Here is a 27,022-nt window from a genome sequence, read left to right as displayed (position 1 = left end):
ATTTATTGCACACCCCTCCAATTCTGCAGAAGTGAATAGTATACTTAAAATAATGAAGCAACACTGTAAAAATTATGGGAGGAGATATTTTCTACGTACAATTTTGTACGTAGCCAATACCTCTGTCAGTGCAGATGCAGACAAGGACATTTGCAGCCATGCTGAGGTTTAAAGACTTCCTTCCAAAGCAACATTTGGAAAACATTTGGAAAGTGTTTGAGGTGAAACTGAGGCACAGGAAGTTGTCATGAAACAGGGTGCGCATTGAGGGCACAAGTAAAGGGAAGCCTCCAAGGCACTGCTTTGCAACAGTACTAGAAATCATTCTGGAACCCTCTGGGCGAGCGTTCAGGAGAAGAACGTGGTAGATTTGGGGGAAATGAAGGCAAGGGGGATATTGAAAAGCTGTGGTGAAGTGACAAGTTACTGGATGAACAGACATCTAGAAACTTTAGGAATCACAGAAAACAATTGCATTCCACATATTAAGTAACCATGTGTAAGTTAGAGAAACAAATCAGTGGCCTTCAGAAAGAAGAATAGAGTTCATTCAGAGCGAGAATTCAGATAGTTAAGAAGCAGAAAATACCCGGATTATTGTGATGAAAGCAAGTGTGCAACTAAGCAACGAGAGAAAAACAAGGATAATTCAAAATTTTAGGACAAATAAATAGCAGTATGGCAAAGACGGGTAGTCGTTTACCAAATCTGTGTTTTTCTTCTTCCTGAGCTCACAGATGCTTCCATTTCCTGGCTTTCTTTGCAGTGAAATGTAGCCTCATGGCTGAGGTTCAACTAATGCAGCAGGTGTGCAGGAGATGTACATGAATGTGTGCAGGACCTGTCCATCACAACTCAAGTTCTTCCTTTTCAGCCAGCGGAATGGAGAAGGGTGGAGACCTTCAGGGAAGCCAGATGTGGAAGGTGGCCATCTCCAAATCACCGCTGCCCATAAAAATATCTGAACCAACTACCCATCATTGAGACACATTTTGAATTTAACATGCACAAAGAATATTTCTGTTTGAGCCCATTAATACTGCATTAATGAAACAAGCAGAACAAGAATGCCCTGGTCCAAATGTGAAACAAAAGTAATTACAACTTCATTATGGATAATTGAGGCAAAGCCAGCGCTCATCTGGACTCTGGGTTGAGTAGCATTAGGGATTATGATGTCAGAATCACAGAAGAGGAAGTCTAATTACGGGCATATGCTTGGCTCTATGGTGAGCAATATTCACGCACTTACCAAAATATGAATGCTTACTGCTTTTCAACTTTTACAAGCAGCCTTTAGATACATTAAGAGCAACTTCATTATTATTATTTAATAAATACAAATGCTAACATATTTGATACTGCAAAGGTTCTATTGCAATTGAGAGAATAAAGAGGCCAAAACTGGAGAGAAAATATACTAGAAAGAGTAGAAGCAAGGATATTCACATCTTACTAAATGGAAAGACAAGAGATGTTACCAAAAATTAAAGAAATACAGCATAAAGAATCAACTATATTATTCTAGTTCCTAAATAAAATGGATAGTAACAAGACATGGGAAACAGAAGTGATGTAACATAATACTCATATCAAGCTGTCAATTGAGAAAGTTCACAATGGATAAAGCACAAAGAATAATGCAAACACATTAGATAAAAGACAATAATGACAGAAAACCAGAAATGGTTAAATGTTATTGATTCTACGGCTAAAGAATATGGATACGCTGATGGAAGTTTTCATGGTAAAACTTTCTTTATTACTAAATTCTTTAACCATGTTCATATGTTACTTAACTTAAATGCTAGTAAAGTTGGGAAGAGACCACTCAAACTATAGCTGACTTGTTACAATGTCCAAGTCAGAAATTTAAATCAGAGGTCAAGTCAATTTGAGACTTTATTTTTTCACCCTTATTACAGAAATAATCATATTTTCCCTGCCCATTTCTTAAGGTTCTTTGAGGCACAAGCAGGATCTTGCACTTAGGGGCCTCAGCCTATTCCCAAGGAGACATCACATAAATGTGACTTCTGGATGCCTTCCCAAGGTGGTTCACTGGAGTTGCACAGAGGATGCTAGTGCAGGCCACTCTGTGAAGTGCAGCATAAACAGATGTCGCTTATGACAGCTTGTGACTGGGAACTTCCAGAGTATGACTTCAGGGATCTCAGCTCTGCAGTGCTGTTGAGAATTGTTTTTTTAAGTAAGGTTTGCTAAAACAAAGTGTTCCATCATAGAATAAATAAAATCATGTGAAAAAGGTGGTGTTCCGGTGAGAGGGAGCATGAATCTCTGTCTGAAGTACGACTGGGCTGAGCTAGGCCTGGCTGGGTTCAAATGGCCTGATGCCTCGGTGATTACATAGGTAGAATTAGGCAGCCGGGGTAAGATCAGACTAATACTCCCAAAACTAAGATTCAGAATTGGAGCAATGGAGTAAAAGGGGACACCGAAGGGGCTGCAAGAGATGTTGAGACTGTAATTTCCCATGGATGTGAGCTCCTGTGAAGAAACGCACCTTCTCCCTGGGAAGTGTTCTGGATCAGATGTTAGCTTTCTCCTGGAGGAGGATTCTCTGAATACAAATATTTACCTACTTCCTTTCTACCTTCTTGTAAGCCCCTATCCAAAATCCAGACAGTGGACCATCTTTCATGTTTTCCAATCGGGAAGAATACCTTTGTTTTGGATTGGATCCTCTATCTCCCTGTAGTACCCAGAACTCAAAGTAATGTATAATCTATCCTAGGCTCTACCATTATGATTTAATAATTTACGACTCAATAATAAAGTATAGGAAACATAAAGCAAATTAAGAAGGCATTTAAATCAAGACAAAAGCATTTTTCATTGAAACTATCTAGTTTCTTCTTCTCTTTTTTCATATTTCTCCCCTAGACAGACATCATGCCTGTAAGAAATGGAACAGTAAATCCTTTTAAGGACTGGCAGAACATGGCAATAATATACAATGAATAAGGTGAATTAAGAAAGATGCAGATATTAAGTTGAAAGACTCAAGAATAATGAATAACTGAAAGATTACCTCTCCAGAAAAAGAAATTGTAAGGTCTCATTTTTTATGTCAATGTGATGCTTGTTCCCTGTTTAAGGGACACAGTTCTAAGCAAAGGTGACTGGCCTCTCATTTAATTCTATGCTAATTATTTTCTATTAATTAAATATAAAGTTATACCTTTTTCTTTAAAGAACATCATGGCTACATATATAATACATTTAGGTGTCATTATTCAGGGAAAATCTTGCCAGTTTGAATAAATGATAAACTTTTATAACACTGGCAAAAGATCGTTGTAGGAGACAGTCATGCTACTGTTAGGAACTCTATTAAAAAACTAACTCTTCAACCAATTTCTGCAAATAAATAAGTATTAATAGAACTTTGGGGAAGCAGAATATACACTCATTTCATTCATGTGAATTATCTCACTCCATATGGCTGAAATTTCTCTCTCATAAATATGTCACATTTACACATTTACAAGAATTAGATCATTTTTTCTTTATAATCTAGTTATCCAAATCCATGAGAAACTGTGCTGCATCATTCAAATTTGTTTTACAAAATAATATGTAATTGAATGCCCTTTGAAGTCATACTAGACCACATATTGAAAAAAGCAAAAATTTAAATGTAAATTTAATAATCTATAATACAGAAGAACAATGTTTCCTGTGATGAAAGCACATTGATCTCGTTGGAATTGACTACATTGGTGGCAGCATCGGAAAGACACCTAGCTGACTGTTATGCCAACTTTGACTACAGATATGATTACGGAAATTTTAAAGATCCTCCAATTAAGAAGAAAACCATTAGAGGATCTGTGAGTAAAAAAGCAGTAAACAATGAAGGAAAACACTCATGACACAGGCCAAGTTTTAATGTCACAAGGAACTAAGGATACTGCCACTCACAATTTTACTGGTGGTATCTTATCTCCTGGGAATTTACAAGCTAACACCTTTAAGACATCATTTCAAAATATAAAATCACAATCAGATACATGCTATCTGAGAGACCAAGGGGCTTTTTTTTTTTCCTTAAAGAAATTGTAAGAAGGGGTTGCAATAAGGCAAAATTTAGACTTAAGTTTGAAGTTGACAAATGAGTAAGATTTATGGCTGTAGGGAGATGATAGGGAGACTCTGTGGCAGTGTAAAAACCTGAGCAAAAGTTTGGAATTTGGCATGGTGTGGTATGCTGCTGAGCGAATTCCTTAAAAACCCACCAAACAACAAACAAACAAACAAACTGAAAACCTACTTTGCAGTGTTTGCCCAATTCTTATGGTGTAGTCCCACCATGACAGATAGCAAGCTAACCACATGATATCGAGGAACACAGAGAAGCAGATAGTTCTCAGGCCAGCCAGGATAGGTTAGCCACAGAAAAACACAGCTTTGTAGAGCGAAAAGCTTTACACTCATGTTGGGTACACTACCAGGTGGAATTGCACCATTTAGTTACGATGAGGTAAGGAGTATCTAGGAAGCCATGTTGTAGGTTTGTACTTTATTCTTGTTGAGTCACCAAAGTGGTTTGGCTGACAAAAGAAAGGTTAGGATGAAGATGGATGTTAGGAGAGAGTGAGTCAGGAGTAGAAAGTAGAATGATGATATGGTTTGGCTGTGTCCCCACTGAAAATCTCACCTTGAATTGTAATCTGAATTTTAATCCCCTACTCCCCATGTGTTTGGGAGGGACCTTGTGGGAGGAGGTTAGATCAGGGAGGTGGATCCTCCAAGCTGTGCTTGTGATAGTGAGTGAGTTCTCATGAGATCTGGTGGTTTTATAAGGGGTTTCCCCTCTTCGCTCTGCACTTCTCACTCCTGCTGCCCTGTGAAGAGGTGCCTTCCATCATGATTGTAAGTTTCCTGAGGCCTCCACAGCCATGCACAACTGTGAGTCAATGAACCACTTTTCTTTATAAATTACCTAGTCTCAGGTATTTCTTCGTAGTAGCATGAGAATGGACTAATACAGATGACAACTGACATTCTAGACATGGGGGCTCATTCAACAAACTTGAAGCCAGTCTGGTTGAGAAGGGAAATAAATAACTAAAATAGTACAGTATATGTAGAAATGGAAGTAAGGCAGAGACACTTCGAAAGGAAAAAAAGAGCATGACTTGAGATCTACATGATCTATTATAAAGTAAATAAAGAGAACAAAGCCAGAGTCACTTTGATTTTCTTTTTTTTCTGAGAGTGAGAATGTAATGGAAATAATGGTAGAAATAAGGAAGAAGAAAGAATATATTTAGGATGCCCAATGGGACTGTCCTTAAGTGAGATCAATTACTTGAGAAAAATCTGTGGAAAGCAAGGGAAATGGGATACAGGTTTAGAGTTTGAGGTCACCACTGTTTTGACAACATAAAGATGAAAAGTAATAATAATAAGAAAAAATGAAAAGGGACATAATAAACTTCAGGAATGTGCAGAAAAAATGAGCATTTTAGAAGAAATAATGGGCATCTAGAGGAGGAAGTCATCATCATATGAATTTGTCTAGGACAGAGGAATAATTAGAATATGATTAATCCCAACTCTAACACCTATCAGCAGGAACACCTTGAGAAAGTCACTTTTCCTATCTAACATCCCGATTCCCCACCTATAATATGAATATTAAATAAAATGCCTACTTATGAAGATTAAATTTGCTAAAGTAATGGCTGGCTTAGAGTAAGTGGACAATACATACTATCTTGTGGGGTGGTGGTAGTAATAGTAGTCCTGGTCATCATATGCCATTACGACTATGACAAGCATCAAGCAGATCTCATAAGAGTATAACATTTTACAAAAAAAGAAAAAAATAGGCAAATATGCAATAACTAGCAAAGGATAAACTAAAAGCATACTGAAGGAAATAATACAATGTCACATGATGACTTGCAGTGGAGGCTGTGAATTGACATGCTTTCAAGCCTAGATTAAAAGCCAGATTTATGTTTGGGTCTTAACATTTACTATCTCTGGAACCTTTTGGAAATTAAAACTCTATTTATTTACCTTTTAAATGAGTGTTAATAATTACTACATTTGTGGCTTGTTATGAGAGTTAAATGGTATAATCCAAGTGAAGTGTTTAGCACTTTTTCTGGCATCTCATTAAGACCTCAATCAATGTTACCTATGCTTTTAATTTTGTACTCAAAAGATGAGTTTTTCTTAGGAAAGTCAAAACCTAAGAGTTGAAATGTGCTCTTTTCTAAAGTCATTGGAACAGTAAAATAGTACTTTTGGAAAATGTGAGAATAGCAGTGCTCCAGGTAAAGGAATTCTCATCTTGCTCTGAAATGTGACAGTGGCACTTGGAGGAGGGCACTAACTTACAATCACCGTATCTGAGAAGTCTGAGAGTGTTGAAAGAGTTCTTAAAATATACACATTAAATGGTTGGAGTGTTTGTAATTTTTAGTAACAAAAGATAAAACAGAGGCAACAGGGCTAGAAGGACATAAACATTGGCATCAAATCTTCGAATCCTGCAACAAGAGGTGATGAAAATAGGCAGAAATCCATGAAGATTGAAAAATAGAATGAAAACAATTTTGGATATTTGGGGGATATAATAATAAGTTGAATTAGTCTGTTTTCACGCTGGTGATAATGCATACCCAAGACTGCACAATTTACAAAAGAAAGAAGTTTAATGGACGTACCGTTCTATGTGGCTGGGGAAGACTTGCAATCATGGTGGAAGGCAAGAAGGACCAGGCCACGTCTTACATGCACAGCAGCAGGCAAAGTCAGCTTGTGCAGAGAAACTCCCATTTTAAAAACCATCAGATCTTGAAAGATTTATTTACTATCACAAGAACAGCACAGAAAGAACTGCCTCCATGATTCGATTACCTCCCAGTGGCTTCCTCCCATAACATGTGAGAATTGTGAGAGTTGTAATTCAAGATGAGATTTTGGTGGGGACACGTGAAACCATATCATTTTGTTCTTCCTGGCCCCACCCAAATCTCATGTCCTCACTTTTTAAAACCAACCATGCCTTCCCAACAGTCTCCTAAAGTCTTAACTTATTTCAGCATTAACTCAAAAGTTCACATTCCAGAGTGTTATCTGAGACAAGGCAAGTCCCTTCTTCCTATGAGCCTGTAAAATAAAATGCAAGCTAGTTACTTCCTAGACATAATGCTGGTACAGGAATTGGGTAAATACAGCCTTTCAAAAATGGGAGAAATTGGCCAAAACAAAGGGTCTATAGGCCCTATGCAAGTACAAAACCCAGTGGGATAGTCAAATCTTAAAGCTCCAAAATGATTTCCTTTGACTTTGTGTCTCACATCCAGGTCATGCTGATGTAAGAGGTAAGTTCCCACACTCTTGGGCAACTATACTCCTATGGCTTTGAAGAGTACAGCTTCCCTCCTGGCTGCTTTCATGGGCTGGCATTAAGTGTCTGCAGCTTTTCCAGGTACATGATGCAAGGTGTCAGTGGATCTACCATTCTGGCATGTGAAGGATGGTGGCCCTTTTCTCACAGCTCAACTAGGCAGTGCCCCAGCAGGGACTCCGTGGGGGAGCTCTGACCCAACATTTCCCTTCTGCAGTGCCCTAGCAAAGGTTCTCCAAGAGCCGCCCCCACCGCCCACCCTCCATAGCAAACTCCTATCCGGACATCCAGGAATTTCCATACATCCTCTGAAATCTAAGCAGAGGTTCCCAAACCCAAATTCTTGACTTCTACACATTTGCAGGCTCAACACCACTTGTAAGCTGCCAGGGCTTGAGGCTTACACTCTCTGAAGCTACGGCCTGATCTCTGTGTTGCTCCTTTCAGCCATAGCTGGAACGGCTAAGATGCAGGGCACCAAGTCTCTAGGCTGTACACAGCATGGGGACCCTTGGTCTGGCCCGCAAAACCACTTTTTTCTCCTAGGCCTCCAGGCCTGTGATGGGAGGGGCTGCTGTGAAGACCTCTGACATGCCCTGAAGACATTTTCCCCATTGTCTTGGGGATTAACATTTGGCTTCTCATTACTTATGCAAATTTCTACAGTTGGCTTGAATTCCTCCTTGGAAAATGGGATTTTCTTTTCTATCACATTGTCAGGTTACAAAGTTCATGAACTTTTATGCTCTGCTTCCCTTATAAAACTGAATGCCTTTACAGCACCCAAGTCACCTCTTGAATGCTTTGCTGCTTAGAAATTTCTTCCGCCAGATACCCCAAATCATCTCTCTCAAGTTCAAAGTCCCACAGCTCTCTAGAGCAGGGGCAGAAGTCTCTTTGCTAAAGCGTAACAAGAGTCACCTGTGGCCCAGTTCCCAACAAGTTTCTTATCTCCATCTGAGACCACCTCAGCCTAGATTTCATTGTCCCTATCATTATCAGCGTTTTGGTCAAAGTCATCCAACAAGTCTCTAGAGAGTTCCAAACTTTCCTACATTTTCCTGTCTTCTTCTGAGCCTTCCAAACTGTTCTAACCTCTGCCTATTATCCAGTTCCAAAGTCGCTTCCACATCTTTTGGTATCTTTTCAGGAGTACCCCACTCCTGGTACCAATCTACTGTATTAGTTCCTTTTCACACTGCTGATAAAGACATACCTGAGCCTGGGCAATTTACAAAAGAAAGAAGTTTAATAGACTAACAGTTCCAAGTGGCTGGGGAAGCCTCACAATCATAACAGAAGGCAAGGAGGAGCAAGTCATGTCTTACATGGATGGCAGCAGGCAAAGGGAGAGCTTGTACAGGGGAACTCCTCTTTCTGAAACCATCAGATCTCATGAGACTTATTTGCTATGATGAGAATGGCACAGGAAACACCTGCCACTGTGATTAAATTACCTTCCATGAGGTTCCTCCACAACATGTGGGAATTGTGGGAGTTACAGTTCAAGATAAGATTTGGGTGAGGACACAACCAAACCATATCACAAGTCCTAAACTTGCTATTGACTTTATGTGGTCCAATCATGATTTCTTTCATAACATGTAATATTATATATTATCATGACATATTACATGCTATTACTTACATACTAGTAACATGTAATATTAAATGTTATTACATGTTACATGTTATTTCTTACATAGTAATAACATGCAATATTGTTTTCAGGAGCAGAATGAGCTGACATAGTGAGAGTCAGCCCAACATGTCATCTTTTCATTTAAGTGGAAACTTTTATAAAAGCAGCTCCAAAGCCATTGCCCTGCCCTGGAGTCTGCTCACCAGCCCCCTTGTAGCACTTTACCTCTGCAAAAGGGAGCTGGGAAGTCCCATGATGCACCATTTCCTGGGCTAACAATGCAGGTCAGGATGGCATGGCCTTCCAAGATGTAGCCAGAGAGGCAGCTGTATCGGATTTTGTCTCCTATGTTGAATCTCGTTCCATGGAGAACACCTTTCAGGATTTCTCCAGGATTTCCACAAGTGTGGCTAGGTAAAACTATTGGAAAGAGAAAAGAAAGGAGAAAAAACAAGTTAAATTATCTATGGAGAGCCACTTATAACACAAAACAGACACCATTTTTGAATTATTAAAATGAGAAAATCTCTAGTATCAGAAAAATATTAATTGTTCCTAAAATTAAACTGAGAAAATGTCTTCTGGTTTTAGAATATCTGCAGTATAGCACTTTTATAAACATTATAAAGTGTAAATAAATGCATTTTGTTGAGAGAAAAATATAGTCCTGCTTTTATTCAGTGTTCCAGATAATGTCTAGATTATATTTTTCTAGTCATGAAATTCTACGTTCTCCTGTAGTGAGCAACCAGATATCAGTGTCAGCAGCCAGACACAGTAGACTACAGAAATCTAAAACAGCAGTATCAGATACACTGCAAGAGTGAATACTCATACCCTCTTTATTTTTATGCTTCCAGGACCGGTACAGTGTCTGTTACACATCATTACCCAATGCTCAATCAACATTTGATGGATAAGCAATTGAATTAAATAATTAACTAGAAATCTCATGCATTCATCCATCAATGGGTTCCACTACTGTATTCCAGGCCCGCAGCCAGGCTCTGTCCATTTATAGTGTCTGATTCAAAAGTAAGTTTCAGTGCTAAGTTTTGACAACACAAATACTGAATTCACTTGCATTTTGCAAACCGAGAATAAAAGTCAAAGCCTGTCAACCATCTGAATGGACACATCCTCTCAGCCAGGGTGATTCCAAAGTTAACCTGAAAAACTAGTTCAGGGAGCCAGACATGCCTCATTATACCCTCTTCCCTTTTGGAATTACCGATAGAAGAGGTTCCTTACTTCCGGCAAGAAACACAGGCGATCTGTTTTCAGAAACCTGCTACCTGGAGGCTTTCTATGAATGATAAAAACATTGGTCTCTGCAACCCTTTATTCTAACCGAGACATTCCTTTCTATTGATTCCATGTCTTTAGACAATAACTTAACTCTTTCAATTAATTTCCAATATGAAAAAAGAAAAAAAAAAAAAAAAAAACCTGGCCGGGAACGGTGGCTCATGCCTATAGTCCCAGCATTTTGGGAGGCCGAGGTAGGCGGAGCGGATCATGAGGTCAGTAGATCAAGACCATCCTGGCTAACATGGTGAAACCCCGTCTTTACTAAAAATACAAAAAAAAAAAATAGCCGGGCATGGTGGCAGGTGCCTCTAGTCCCAGCTACTCGGGAAGCTGAGGCAGGAGAATGGCATGAACCGGGGAGACGGAAGTTGCAGTGAGCTGAGATCGCGCCGCTGCACGCCAGCCTGGGTGACAGAGTGAGACTCTGTCTCAAAAAACAAAAACAAAAACAAACAAATAACCTTTGACTCTACCTGTGACTTGGAAGGTCCCACTTCTAGCTGTCCTGCCTTTCCAGACCGAACTAATGTACATCTTACATGTATTGATTGATATCTTATGTCTCCCTACAACGTATAAAACTAAGTTGTGGCTCAATCGCCTTGGGCAGTTGTTCTCAGGACCTCCTGAGGGCTGTGTCATGGGCCATTGGCCACTTGTATTTGACTCAGAATAAACCTTTTCAAATATTTTACAGAGTTTGACTCTTTTCATTGACAATTTCAATAATGGGGTATTGATTCTGTTCTTTTTGATCCTCTCACTTTTTCCTTGATATGATTCTCTGTCTAAATCAATCGACTTGAAACTCCATTCCATACTCATAGAACACGATTGTGAACTGAACTGGTGCACCATTCAGTTGAATGGATGAAATTCATCATTGTGGGCTATTGTCTCCATATCTATGGTTTAAATTTAGTGTGTCATCAGTAAATTAGCTGCTACTATTTGTATTCAAATAAGTTATGAAACTAGGAAAATAAAAGATTTCCAAATAAAATGTATTTCCAACTGAACAGAAACTATGTTATGTCCGTATCCATTGTCTTTGCATTGGCATCAGGGTGTATTTTAATGTATTGGTATAATGTAGAACAATATTTTCTGTTTTATTAGTTTTTAAACTGAGAAACATATAGAACTTTTTTAGAATGTGAGAAAGGAATCTCAGCTATTTCTAAAGTTATTTTTCATTTATCATGATATTACTTAAGTACAAACTGAGCTATGTAGAAATACCTAGGAAATAAATACTAGTGCTTAGATATTGAATATTATTGACATGTTTATGAAATCTCTATTTACATAAAGTTTTTTCAGTTCTAGTTTTAAGAAATAATTTCTGAGAGCAGCCTACAAAATCTGTTTAAAACACAACAGAAAATAGTTCAATGTTGTCTACAATCATTTTGTTGTCTTTTAAATAAGAAAATTCTGAATTTAATTCCACATTCACTATCCCTAAAGCAAAATCTGTGCTATTTATAGTATATTAAAAGTGACATTTATAAGGAAGAAAACTTTCCATTTTATCAGGGCAGCCCTTCAACTTATGAGCAGAATGCCATGTCCATCAGCTGAGCCAAGAGCTCTTACGGTTAAAGACGCAGGCTGAATAGCCACCGTAAATGGGAAGAGTGAGAAACAGTGATAAAAAAAGGAAATGTGTGACAAAAGATTTTGATGTTTTCTTTAATGTCCAAGAATATTTAAAATAAATCATCATGTCTTCTTAGGGTCATTATTATTTTTAACTGTTACTGCTAATTATTCTTAGAAGGCACACGTTTTCCAACAGAAGGTGTCCAGATAATTGTTCCCCAAAGACAAGGGTTATCAATGGAAATCCATCAAATAAGCCTGCTAAAGATAACCACGGTAACCAGTCATTGTCATGCACGGAAAATCCAAATGAACCACTCTGGAAATGGAACTTAGTCTGTGCGACTCTACTATACATTTTTTCTGTTAAAAGAGACTGAAATTATTTTTTTCAATTAACTTTGGTATGAATAATGTAAATGATTATCATGTAGAAAGATCATTGGAACATTCTACAGTAATATATGGTTGTGAGCTGCCTAACGACAGCTCAATGATAGGCCTCATATACAACGTCGGTCCCAGGAGATGATGGCCTACTGATGTTGTAGCCGTCACAATGTGGTAACACCAGGTGCGACGCACATGTTTGTGGTGACGCCGGTGTGAACAAACCACCTGAGCTGCCAGTCATACAAATGTATAGCACATACAATTAGGTCACTACATATGCTTGATGATAATAATGAACAACTGTTGCTGGTTTTTGTATTTACTCTACTACACTTTTTATCATTATTTCAGAGTGTGCTGCTTCTACTAAAAAAAAATAACGATTTAACTGTAAAACAACCTTAGGTCCTTCAGGAAGGATTCCAGAAGGAAGCACTGTTATCCTAGGAGATGAAAGCTCCATACCTGTCCTTGCCCCAAAGACCTTCTGGTGGGACAAGACATGAAGGTAGAAGAGATGACCCTGTGCAGGCCTAGGCTAGTGTGTGTGTGTCTTAATTTTTAATGAATACAGTTTAAGAAGTAAATATATATAAATTTTAAATAGAGAACATCTTATAGAATAACAATATAAATGTTTTGTACAACTGTGCAATGTTTGTGTTTTCAGTTAAATATTATTACAGAAGAGTCAAATGCTTAAAATGAAAAGAAGTTTATGAAGTAGGGTTACACTAAGCTTAATTTATGATTAAAAAAGAAAAATGTGTTTTGACACATTTAGTGTACTCTAAGTGTACAGTGTTTATGAAGTCTACAGTAGTACACAGTCCTGTCCTAGGCCTTCACATTCACGCCTCACTCACACACTGACTCACCCAGAGCAACTTCCAGTCCCACAAGCTCTATTCCCCGTAAATGTCCTATACGAGTGTAACATTTAATACTGTTTTATTATTGTACCTTTTCTATGTTTACAGACACATATACTTACCATTATGTTCCAGTTGTCTACAGTATTCAGTACAGCCACATGCTGTACAGGTTTGTACTCTAGGAGCACTAGGCTACACCATAAAACATCCTAGGTGTGTCGTAGGCCGCAAAACTTGGGTTTGTGTAAGTGCACTCTGTGATGTTTGTACAGGGACAAAATCGCCTAAGGATGCATTTCTCGGAATGTATCCCTGCTGTTAAGTGACACGTGACTGCGTGTAACATATCTCAAGATACTGTTGTTACGGTCAAGCCTCACACTTTATTATCTACAGTATATTTAGTAAATTTAAAGAGAACTGGAGCCCTCCAAAATTTTTACCATTGTACTGTGCAATGGTATTTTCCAGCAGTGTAGAAACGTACTGACTTACATATTTTTGAAGGGAAAAATCATTATTGAACACAAGAGTCTCCCCAAAGTTTCTGAAAAGAAATATTTGTAAACACCCATATCTTCAAACTTCCAACAGACAGCTACTCCCATAAAATGAATATGAAAATATTTATTCCATTCAATTTCATCAATTTAGGAAAGGTATTTTAATAGGGAAAATTACGGCAGATGTTAGAAGTAGCGGATGTCAAAGAAAAAACTAGACATCAATGCAGACCATGCCTGTTCTTTTGATGAAATTGCATTTCCCATTGTATCTGACGTAAATGATCCTTTTCCAGGTGCAGTTGCAGGCTTTTATTTTACAGCAGACCCTCAAACAGCACTGTTGTCATCACCACTATTTCATTACAACATGGATGAGAAAAATAAATAGATTCCTGACCAGGGCCACTGTCTGTTCTTTCCATGTCTGCATGAGGTATGTCCAGTTTCCTCCATATCCCAAAGATGCGCATGTTTGCATGTTAGGTTCATTGGCATGTGCCCTGGGTCCCTGTGTGTGTGTGTGTGTGTGTGTGTGTGTGTGTGTGACCCTGCCATGGCAGAGTACCTTATCCCTGAGCTGCTGAGACAACTCTGGCCACCCACAACCCAAAACTCAAATAATTGGATAAATTATTTTACTTGTTTTTATTAATCTTTCTTAAATGAATGTATAGCTCACATCTATTACAGTGTTCAATATTAGAAGTGTTTTGATCTTTAATATTTAGAATTTTGGTCATGTTTTGCATGATGAGTAATATGCCATAGGAACTTTACTTTTGTTTATATCAATTAGCCTGTGGGAAAACTGGTTTTGTCATATGTTATTTTTCTTAGAGCCACATTTTCCCAGAACCTACTGAGTACATGAAGTGAGCATTTGCTGTAACAGCAATGGCCATCAGCTCCAGCAACAGCCCAGTGGCGTTACTGAGGATAAAGAGGATGTCTACTTCTGGGGCATCTTAGACCCCTTTAATGGTTTGCTTCTTTCTCTTGTCTACAGATTTTTGTCTTTACCTTAACATCTTGACACTTAATTATAAAAGAATTTGAAAAACACAAATCAGACACAGTCTTTGCAAGGTGCTGTTTTTCAACTGACAAGGATTGTAATGGAAAGGAGAATGGCCTTTAGGTCTCTTCTTTTACATTTATCAGCTCTGCTTATTACTGAAAATGCTTTCCCATCAGTATTTATTTTCCAGGGGAAGGTGTCAAGATTGAATGAGATAACAGGTTTCCAAATATCTGTTCTTTATATGACTCTATCAGATTTTATTGTAAACAACTGTTAATAGTTCTGAAGGCCTTGAATCATTCCAAGTTGGAATTGATCTTTTTGTCTTTGTATATAAATATCAATATATTATAAAGTAGATCATATATTTTCTATACATATATACAATAACTAAAATTCACATAGCTCATAAGCTTAGTGGGAATAGGAAAAAAAGTTTTTCAAAATTCAGTTGGACAAAATGTTATTTTAGAAACAATGAATCAATAAATAATGTATGATTTTAGTCACTTTATTTCCACACTTGGCAAAAAAGTGTAAATAAGTATCACAGGCTTAAAATTAATTTAAGGATTTTGGAAGCAAAATAACTTAGAAAATGGGAAAAAAATGATTAAATCTACCATTTTGGGTTTAAAGTAACTTGTTGGTGACACAAAGTTATAAATTTATGATTTAGGAGCTGGGGATTTTTATCTTCAATGAATTTTCTTTTAAAAGGTTTTGTAAAATTTTAAGGGGAACAATGTGAACAAATAAATAGAAATAATTAAGAATAAATTAGAATGTGTTCTTCCAGTTGCAAACACTAACAATTGCAACATGGACATAGTATTATAAATCTGTCAGCAATTTTATTAATAAAATAAAAAAACTTACAAATCGTAAAATAGTGATGGAGTTGTTGGTAGGTCTATGCAAAGATTTAAGACACAGACACAAAAATTGCCAAAATACGATAATTCGGTGGTTAAGAAAAACTAATTTAAAAGCAAGTAAATTCAACCCAGTCATTTCTGCCAATTTCATTTTAACTAAATTTTTAACCAGTTTGCCTGAAGATTATGCATGTCCCTTTGTGACTCCCACAAGTAATGAATACACATGAAGAATTTAGTAAATACTGAGTTGACATAAACTTTACATTTAATTCTCTTTATTTATTTCCTGAGCCATTTGCATTCTTTCCCATAGATGCTTCAAGAAAGCAATACTTATTTAGGTTATGGGAATTCTGTGCCCAATGCAGACATTTGGTAATGTGAAAGGATCTCTTGAAAGAGTTCTGGAAACATTTCTTTCCTCTCATGGCAGGTTTCCATCAGACCTCATGAAGTCGAGTTTGTACACCAGTGCTCGAAACTTGAAACACAGGCTGCCATTCTAAATACGCACACAAAAATTCTCTCCGTAACACTCAATTTGGCAAGTACATACATTCACAATTCAGTGACTTAATTGGGCTATCACATCAAACCTTTAAATCAGCTGTTTCAATAATTAAGTGGATGTCATATTAAATATCTTCCCACAAGAAAAGTGAAAGTATGATACCACAATAAAATACAACATTAATATTCATTACTACGTGGGACAAGGCTATCGAAAATAAGTTTGAAATTCATCAGAGGAATGGCAGCATTTTTAACAGCATGTGTACAATCAGTGGACTTTCACTTGGAATCTGGGTCCCTTAGGGTTCCTGTCCATTTCTTTACACTTTGCCTGTCTAGTAGTCTACTGGTAGCTTAAGGTAATATAACTCCAAATTCCTTCATGATGTGCACTTCCGAAGTAAACCAACGACATGAGATGTGTTTGCTTTGGACTATTTGCTGCTGAAAGTTCTTCACCCCACTCTCTCTCCTGGCTTTGGGAAGGATTAGAAAAATTGGGTTATATAATTTTCAGGATCACATTAAAAAATCAGATTTTCAAATCTTGTAACCTGACATTGCTTCTCTTTACTGGCTCTCTGAATGCAGGCCAATCTGTAAAAGGAGAAGGTGCTGAGGAAGCATTTATGACAAAAGCAATGAGGACCTCCCAGGAGGTGGCAGTCACTGAATGCCTTCTATTTTCAAAAAGTCTCATTCTCCAGGATGAGGAACGACAGTGAAAGAGAAAGACCTCATAGAAAGCATTACTATGGGAAGTAATAGGAACTGGCTGAGAAGAACTCAATGAGGAAGTGGGTTGTAAATATACTTACAGGTGGAAAAGGGCAAGATTTGGCCAAATAAGAAAGGAAAGATAAATTGATGTGGGGGAAGTCATTGTGGCAAGCATTTATAGAAGAGTATATGGCACAGTGAGTTACAGTCATCAGACCTGGCGTGAGATAGATTTGTTTCTGCTCCAGAAACTGATCTTGTAACGTTGGACAAATTACTTAGATCTTAGGTTCCACATCTTAAAAAGGGGAATGAAAAGTAAAGCTTACTCATGGGTTTATTACAGAAAACTGTAAAAAGATATCACAAAATGTCAGGGCACTTGGTACAGGTTAAGTGCTCCATACACGTCAGGACTTTTATTTTCCCCAACTCTAAAGCACCATGCAAATGTTAGGGAAATAATACAAATTTCATACTATACAGAGATTTTAACATATCCCAATTTCAGAAACAATATTTGTAAAGGGTATCAGAGTCAAGGCTATTATTAAAATGCTAGCATAGTTGTAATGGAAGTAAAGGAGAAGGACATCCTAATTTTTCACTTAGCAATATTAAGTCTACTTCATTATTTCTGCCTTATAACTGGAAGTACTTGTACAACACATACTATGTGCTAGACACTGTTCTAAGTAGTTTGTATAATATATGTTAATATATATATTTACACATACTATGTGCTAGACACTGTTCTAAGTAGTTTGTATAATATATGTTAATATATTATGTTTACACATACTATGTGCTAGACACTGTTCTAAGTAGTTTGTATATATTAAGAGTGTATATGAGTAAGTACTATTATTATGCCCATTTTAAACAAACAAAAGACATGCTGCAGGGAGATCAAGTCACTTCCATGACACATAACTGCTAAGAATTGGTGGTAGAGCTTGCATATGATGGATTCAGAATCTCTACTTTCAAGCATGACAAAAAGCTCTTTCATATGAAAATGTGGCTCACATCAAAAGAGATGATGATCAGGTGTCATTTGATCTACAGTGTTCACAATGGAGCTTTGTTATAATAACAGGGATATATGGATTGGGGAGACTTACGATGTTTTCTCAGGTAGAACTGAGGGCACAACTATAACATAGTTTTAAAAAGATGTTTCAAGCTCTCCAGGCAAATGCATTTAACAGCAGAAACACTGCAGGAGAGACTGCAGTAAAGTCAAAAACTAGGTAAGCGACTAGTTGGCAAATGGATTTGAAACCTATAGACTGGATGTTCAAAAGATTTTGAATACCACGTGAAAGGCATTAGAAGCTCTTGACAATTGAGAAAATAAAAATGTTGTTGCAAAATGATTTTGACTATGTAAACGACTTTTGAGAAGCGTCATGTGTATTTACTACTGTGAATTATGAAATAATCTTATAGTGTTACATTTTAACCTCACTAGTTAATCTTCATGTGGTCCTGTATTTTCTTTTCTTTTCTTTTCTTTTTTTTTTTTTTGAGGTGGAGTCTCGCTCTGCCGCCCAGGCTGGAGTGAGTGGCGCGATCTCAGCTCACTGCAAGCTCCGCCTCCGGGTTCCCGCCATTCTCCTGCCTCAGCCTCCCGAGTAGCTGGGACTACAGGCGCTGCCACCACGCTCGGCTAATTTTTTGTATTTTTAGTAGAGACGGGGGTTCACCGTGTTGGCCAGGATGGTCTCGATCTCCTGACCTCGTGATCCGCCCGCCTCGGCCTCCCAAAGTGCTGGGATTACAGGTGTGAGCCACGAGTCCCAGCCGGGCCTTTGCCATTTTAAACGCTAGAAGAATTAAACCATATATAAATTTTCGCAAAACTATGACAAGAATTGTTCAATGCAAATCAAGCTTACGACTAAGAAAGAAGCAACATCTTTCGTGTTTCAACCTACATCCGGCCTTAAAAAGTAGTGTCTGTAAGGATCAAACTGTTCCAAAAATACTCAACCAAATCCCAGTGAAAGAATGTTCAAGAATATTTATGAGAATACAAAAATATTCAGCACCTGTCAAAGTGAGATTCACAGTGTCTGGCATCCAATCAAAAAGTACTAAGCATGCAAAACAGTAAGAAGATGTCCATAAGAAAACTCAATAAATGAAAAATGAGCCAGAAATAAAACAAAATTTTGAATCAGTGAACACCAGCATTAAAACTGTTATCAGAATTGTATGCCCTGTTCTCAATCAGGTGATGATGGAACATATCTTGAGATATGGAAAATGTAGGAAAAAAAAAGAAAAGAAAAGAAAAAAAAAAGACCCAGATTGAACATCTAGAGTTAAAACCATGTAAGATTCAAAACTCAATGGATGTTATAAGGTAGAACAGATATAGCAGAAGGTAACATTAATAAACATGTAGAGATAGCAAGATAGAGTATTTAAAATGAAACATAAAAGAAAAAAGAAAGATTTCCAAACAAAATCAAAACAAAACTAAGAGCACAGAGAATCAATGAACTTTGGGACCTCTCCAAGCAGACCTATGTGTGTAATTAAAGTCACCAAAGGCAAGGAACACAAAGAGGGACAGAAAAAAAAAAAAAGAAAGAAAGAAAAAAAGAAAAGAGAAAGAAAACCAATGACCCCAAACCTTCAAAATTTACTAAAACAGTGAACTCATAAATACAAGAAGTTCAATAAATGCAAAGTGCAAAGAACATAAAGAGCACGATATCACACATGTCAAAATCAAGTTGCCTAAATACAGCAATGAAGAAAAAAATCTTTAAAGCATCCATAGTAGCGGGGGTAGGGGTAAGGTTCTGTGTAGAGAGACAAAGATAAAGGTACCAGGCGATGCATCTTCAGAAAGAATGAAATCAAGGAGAGATTGAGCAACTTTTAGAACATACCGAAATAATGAATAAGCAAAACAACTCGCAATCTAATAAATTGACACAGCAAAAATATTTTGCAAAATCACAGGGTAGAGAAACAAGTTCAGATACGTGAAAACTGAAAGTCCATCACTAGCAGGCCCATACGACAAGGAATATTAAAATGAGTCACACCAGCTGAAGGAAATAGTGTAGTAAGGAACGCCAAGCACCAGGAATGATACCTGCATGGGGAATTATACAGTATGTTTTATTTTCAAAATCTGTTTGAAAGATTATTAGCTGTTTAAAGCCAAATCATATATATTTTGGGTTTCTAACATATGTAGAAGTGGCAGAAATGACAGAAATACCACAGAGGCTGGGTAAGAAGAAAGGAGAGTATACTGCTGTATCTTTGCTACACAATAGGTGAAATGGTACAACATATATATGTGTGTGTGTGTGTATATATACACACATACATATACACGTATATATACACGTATATATATACACGTATATATACACACACACATATGTATATATTGTACCACTATATATATATATATATATATATATATATATATATATATATATATATGCGCAGGCCGGGCACAGTGGCTCATGCCTGTAATCGCAGCACTTAGGGAGGCTGAGGCGGGCAGATTACGAGTTCAGGAATTCAAGACCAGTCTGGCCAACATAGCGAAAACCCGTCTCTACTAAATATGGGGGAAAAAAAAATTAGCTGGGTATGGTGACCGGCGCCTGTAGTCTGAGCTACTTGGGAAGTTGAGGCAGGAGACTTGCTTGAACCTCGGAGGCAGAGGTTGCAGTGAGCCGAAATTGCACCACTGCACTTCCAGCCTGGGTGACACAGCAAGACTCTGTCTAAAAAAACAAAACAAAACAAAATAAAACAAAACAAACAAAAAAGCAGCAGTATAACATCACAGTAGATTATGGTAGAGCACCATAAAGTCTAAAGTCACCCCTAAAACAGCAAAGACAAATGTTACAGCTATTAAACTAGCACAGGAGATAAAACGAATCACAAAAAGTACCCAATCCAACAAAAGGAAAACATAAAAAGAAGGGGAAAAAAGAAAATGAATGACAAATATAAAGCAAACTGCAAGGTGGTAAAATTAAACACAGCCATACCAATAAACACAGGAAGCATAGATGACACGAACCTCACAGTTACAAGGTGGACATCATGATACTGGATGAAAAATACAACCAGTGTTATGTTGTCTTCAGGAAAAAGTATTTTAAATAGAAATAGACAAACAGATAACAGTGAAATAATAAGAAAAGACAAATAGCTTTATGTGTGCCGCTGGCCGGCCACCTTGAGGGGGAAATGAATGTAGAATAGCCAAACTGGAAATTCCAAAGACCGAATGCATTTTTTAATTCTAGGAGTGGCGGCTCCTGGGTGAAACTATACATTTATTTCAGTGTTCTGAATTACAGATTCAATTACCTTAAAATAAGGTTTATTACTAATAGATACTATTGATATCTTGCTGAGATTCTGTTTCAAATGCTGGACCACTTTATATATGGTGTTTCAAAACTTACCTGTCTCCAAACGAGGCATCATTATTCCAGTTTCACATATAAAGATGCTGAGACCCAGAGAGGCTAAGCAACTCAGTTAAGATGACAGAGATAAACCTGCATCTGTATAGACCTATGATATTTCCACAACTTACTGTCGCAATTGTGTTGATATACTTGAAATGCTTTTAAATGCAACTGTAATGTTAGAAAGAAATAATTTTGGCAGAGTTTAATTTAAAAAAAAAAAAGGCTGAATAATTAGGAGACCGGGGTTCTTGTCTTTTCTTGCCCACTGCTTGTCTCTGTGATATTATTTGATATTATATTTTCTGGCTCACATCTTCTCATCTTAACAGTAAGAAAGAAGACGAGACGTGAGGTGGACTCATTCATTCTAAAAGTTGAGGCATCTGCACAATAACTGCTGTTTCAAATACATATAACTTCTCTTATTTTCTCATCCTTCCTTATTGCAAATTAAAAAATATAAAAATGGCAAACGAAAAACACAGAAAACATCTCTGAAAATTAATGCAAAATTTAAAAATAAGACAGAATGCAATTCTGTTTACCATTTACTTACTAGAACCTTCTCTTAATAAGCTCAAGGTGATTTCAGTCTACTTTCTGTCATTCTAAGCTCTAAAATTCCTTACCATAAAAGACGCTTAACTCACTCTAACTGGAGGGTCACATCTCAGGGGCCAGCAACCCCTCCAGAGGGAGGGAGAAGAGTCAGGAGCATGAGGACACTTCATTCCCTCTTTGACTCCACCATGGCAGAGCTCGATCACTGGAAGGATAATTAAATCCAGGTCTCATTTTCTTCTTCTGTGCAATGAGAAGAGCCATAGTAGGTTCCCAGGGAAGCTGACTGGGAGGGCATGTGTGCATAATCATAACCGGGACAGGAAGGAAGCGGGATTGGGCAGAGAGACAAGATGACCTGCAGTCAGTCAAGGCCTCAGCCAGTCCTGCAAGGAGCTCTGCTCCTGGAGATGTGTATTGCTCCTTCAGTGCTGTCTACACTGGAGTGAGAGGCCAGAGCCTTCTAGTCCAGAACAGGCCAGTTCCAACATGGAGGCTCCTGCCTAGATGCATACCACTCTGACCGTATACCACCCTGGGGATGTACCACCCTGGCTGCGTACCGCCCTGGACGCGTACCGCTCTGGACGCATACCACCCTGGCTGCGTATCACCCTGGACGCGTACCACCCTGGCCGCATACCACCCTGGGCATGTACTACCCTGGCTGCGTACCACCCTGGACGCGTACCATCCTAGACACGTACCACCCTGGCTGCGTATCACCCTGGACGCGTACCACCCTGGCACATACCACTCTGGATGCATACCACCTTGGGTGTGTACCACCCTGGCCACCTACCACCCTGGCCACCAACAATCCTGGCTTTGTACAACCCTGAATGCATAGCACCCTGGACACGTACCACCCTGGGCTTGTACAACCTTGGGCATGTACCAACCTGGCCACATAGCATCCTAGCCATGTAGCACCCTGGGGCGTACCATCCTGGGTGTGAACCATCCTGGCCTTGTACCATGCTGGGGACTGTACCACCCCGGACTTAGCAGCCCTCAGGCCCAGATCGACTTCTCCCATGAGAACTTAAATTTAAAAAAATGTCCCCATGGCATCTGAGAGTAATTATACTCAACGTCTTGCTCATGGAGGTGTTTCTACTTCCTGTGTTATAGTTACAATGTTACGCCTGAACCTTCCAGGTTTACAAAGCTGGTTTACAGGAAAGTCATGCACCCCAGGTATGGTGTGGAGGCCACAGACGAGGCATGGGGAGACACTGAGCATGGTAGTCACCACCTGTGCCCTCCCATCTGCAGCTGCCACGCAGTGGTGGGATGGGGCACTGGGTGGTGGGGTGCTCATTTCTGAGGAACCCACCATGTGGGCAGCATTTGTCCTGTTAATGAGCTTAGGAGCAGAAGTGAGACAAAGCCTCTCATTTCTTCCCACATACACTAACGGAATCCTATCCTTGTAGGGTTAGGCAGGTGAAAGGAACATCAATTGTGTATGCTATGAGCAGATGAACCATTTCAAGGACATTGTCATTTAAAACAGTGCCGCATTACCCATCTTCAATAACAAGTGGCCACAGCAGTAGAAATGACCGCTGAGAGCATTGGAAGGGCCACTGGTGCTGGGGTCAGAATCCTGTGCCGAGCTCGGGGCAGACCAGATCCAGGGACATCATGGGACCCCGTGGGCAGCAGATGCCATTACAGCTCAGACACAGGATGTGCAATGTTTTAGAATGAAAGGAACTCAAGAATATTCCTGCTATTCAATGCAACACAGAAAAGGGGAAATTAGCTTGAGGAGGTGGATTGTAGGAGAAATAATTTTAAGTAGAGAACCTAACAGTCAAAGCAGTAACCATAAGTTTCAAAGACTAAAATAAAACATGTGAATACAAGCGAACTATGAAACACAAAGACTAAATTATATACATTAAAGCTATTTCCAGACATTGTGAGATATGACTTCTCAGAGTCTTCATCATCCCCTTTTTCCTTCAGACTCTGGGCACCGCATTCTTTTTTATTTAAATTAGGATTTTTATGTCTATGCTCATGAACACACACAGGTATTATACATTTTCTGGAAAAAGTACATCTAAGTCATTCAAATCAAAGTATATTAGATTCCTGTAAAGTGGATATAATTCAAAATAATGGTTCTACAATTGTATTTAAATAGAAAATGTAGGATTTATGCAGATTAGATTTTAAAACCAGTTCCTCTAATTTATATATATTTATAATATAACATACAATGTATTATATATCTCATATATATTTTATAACATATAATGTATTTATATCATATATTACATATATAATATATATTCATTATCAGTAACTATATATTAGATATACACGAATATAATGTCGTATATACTACATATATAGACTTATATATAACATATTATAATAGATAATATATGTATTATAAACTTTATGATACATATGATTTATATGTGTATGTGTGCATGTGTGTATAGAAAATAATAAAATCATTTTAACAATGTAAAGGTGATGTGGCATTATCTTTTATTTCTAATTAATGAATTGGTTGTTTCTCAGTCTAACTTCAGTTACTTCTCTTCTTTGTCCTGGAAATTAGCTTCTAAAAATAGTCTCAATGTTACGATTATGAACAGTTTAATTTACTAGGCATTGGTATATTACAAATCCATGATTTTCATATTCATTCAAACCTAAATGTGCTTTCTGTTATTGAATTCACATAAATAGCTCAAGCTTCAGGAAGAGCCTTTTGGAAAGAATAAAGCATGCTTTTGTTGTTGCTGTTGCCTTACATGTCATGTATTCAACTCTGTACATAGTATAACTGTGGGCTTCCAGGTATTTTCCTTTAGTTTCTGAAGACCTACTGCTGATGGTTGTGTCTTGATAATTCCATCATAACAAAGAACAAGTGTGCACATAGGATATACACTGTGAAGGTTTATTTCCATTTGATTTTAAAAGGATGTAAATATTATTTAAAGGACTTAATAATTTAAACCTTTTTTTTTGTTTCCCCTGTGACACACACACATATTGTAATTAATGTTCAGCCTGGGGAGCAAGTGAACTAACAATTACTGTACTCTAAGCGCTAGGCACTTCATGTGTTACTTCCCTGAATTCTTGCAGGAGCCCCACAGAGAATGTGACAATGAGGCCATCTAAAAATGGGCAGAGAGAGGCTTATGGCCTAGATGGAAACTGAATCCTAACTCCACCTTTGTCTCAGATCTCATGCTCTTTTCTTTCCAGAACCCTCCCTGATGCATTACTTAGGGTTGTGACATAGAGGGAACTGCTGGAGTCCAAGTGAATACAGAATTAAATGTGGTCTTTAAAAATGGTCTCTATGATATTGAAGCTCAACTGGAAGCTGTGGCTGAAGCCAGAGCAGCCTGCGACTGTATTCTGGTGACTTTGACCTATCTGACCTGCTTTGGGCCAGCTGCTCTGCAGTAACTCATTTGTGTTTTGTCTGACTCTAGTGTTTATCAAAGCTCTCTAAGTGCTAGGCATGTGCATTTTGGAGTGGGAGGGAGGAAGGAAGGAGAGAGACAAAGTGGAATGTTCTGAACACAAAATGATCTTCTACTGAAAGCCCTTGAGAGTGGTCCTATCCATGGAACAGGAACAATCTTGGAAGCTCAGGAAATACTGTGGAAAACATAAATTGAAATGGCATTTTTCCCCGGGAATTCTTAAGAATCATTACAGCTAACTCAGATTAAAAGTAGCACGAATACAAGGAAGGCAACATTGTGACATGTCATTCATTCAAGAAATATTTATAGAATGCAAATGATGTTGAATATTTATTGAATGCATATATGTGGAATATTTTTCCAGTCACTAGGAGTACAATATCGCTCTCAGTGAGTATGTCTGGGGCATGCAGAAAGAAGAAAGACAATAAAAAAATAAATAAAATTTGTAATAGGTCAGCTGATTTTAAATGCTAGGGAGAAAAACAAATCAAGAGAAAATGATATTTTTTGATAGGAATTGGTAGGGAATGCAATTTTACATTAGGTGGTCAGGAAGCAGATCGATAAGAAAGTGACATTGAAAAAAATATATGAGGTAGAGGATCAGCTCTAATTAACAATATTTACATCACTGAGCCTTTAGTTTGATTTTACATAGTATTATAAAATTAGGATTGTTTTCCCAAAATATAATATCATGTTGAGTCCTTAGGCCTTGTTTCTTTTCATCCTGACAGCTTTATCTCTTTGTATGAGAGATCAAAGCCTTTGGCCCACTAAAAGGACATGTAGCATTCCTTCTTTTCCAAATATTTTATGCATTCCTAATTGACAGGTATTTCAGGGAAGAGCCACACTGACTTCTGAACACACTTGCCAAAGGTGAAAAGAATGTATGCAGTCAGACTTTGTTTCGGTTCTTGTTGCTGCATGGATGTTTTCATATTGAATAACCTACAGTTCTTTGTTATTAGTCACTGAGATTAGAATGAAAAGTGATACTTACACATTTTTACACTAATTACGAACATAAGATTGAGCTGGTTACACGAAGAGGGGAGTCTTTCATTTATTCAATAACTTATTTTAATTACACTCTTAATAACAACAGCTAACACAGACAGTGCTTCCTAGGCGAAGCACTGTGTACATATTTCAATTTATGAACATGGACTCTCCTGTTTTCCCAACAAGATTCTGCAGTAGCTACTATTATCCCCATTTTAAAGATGAACAAACTGAGGCAGAAAAGTTAAGGAACGTCCCTCAGATTATAAACCAAGTAAAGGGGAGAGCCAGGATTTGACCTGAGGTTGTGTAGCTCCAGAGTTTGTATACAAACAGCACAGACGAAACAGGTAATTCTTAAATAATTTCTGGGTGTCGGAATAGGAACAGCTCCAGTCTCCAACTCCCAGCGCGAGCGACACAGAAGACCGGTGATTTCTGCATTTTCAACTGAGGTACTGGGGTCATCTCACTAGGGAGTGCCGGACAATTGGTGCTAGTCAGCTGCTGCAGCCCGACCAGCGAGAGCTGAAGCAGGGTGAGGCATTGCCTCTCCTGGAAGCGCAAGGGGGAAGGGAATCCGTTTTCCTAGCCAGGGGAACTGAGACACACAACACCTGGAAAATCGGGTAACTCCCACCCCAATACTGC

General features: G+C 38.1%; 1 protein-coding gene across 1 annotated transcript in view; it reads right to left on the bottom strand.

Annotated features, from left to right (window-relative positions):
• CSMD1 (CUB and Sushi multiple domains 1) overlaps positions 1-27,022 on the bottom strand; it is a 1,215,136-nt gene that overhangs the window by 1,093,811 nt on the left and 94,303 nt on the right. Inside the window, exon 2 of the mRNA XM_017887857.1 lies at positions 9,258-9,452. Within this exon, the coding sequence (XP_017743346.1) occupies positions 9,258-9,452 (195 nt within the window). The remainder of the gene's footprint in view (positions 1-9,257; positions 9,453-27,022) is intronic.

Source organism: Rhinopithecus bieti, unplaced genomic scaffold (assembly GCF_001698545.2).
Source record: "Rhinopithecus bieti isolate Rb0 unplaced genomic scaffold, ASM169854v2 scaffold_15838, whole genome shotgun sequence".
In the NCBI taxonomy this organism is placed as follows: domain Eukaryota; kingdom Metazoa; phylum Chordata; class Mammalia; order Primates; family Cercopithecidae; genus Rhinopithecus; species Rhinopithecus bieti.
The sequence above is the reverse complement of the archived record's forward strand: the minus strand, read 5'-3'. Positions and strand labels throughout refer to the sequence as shown.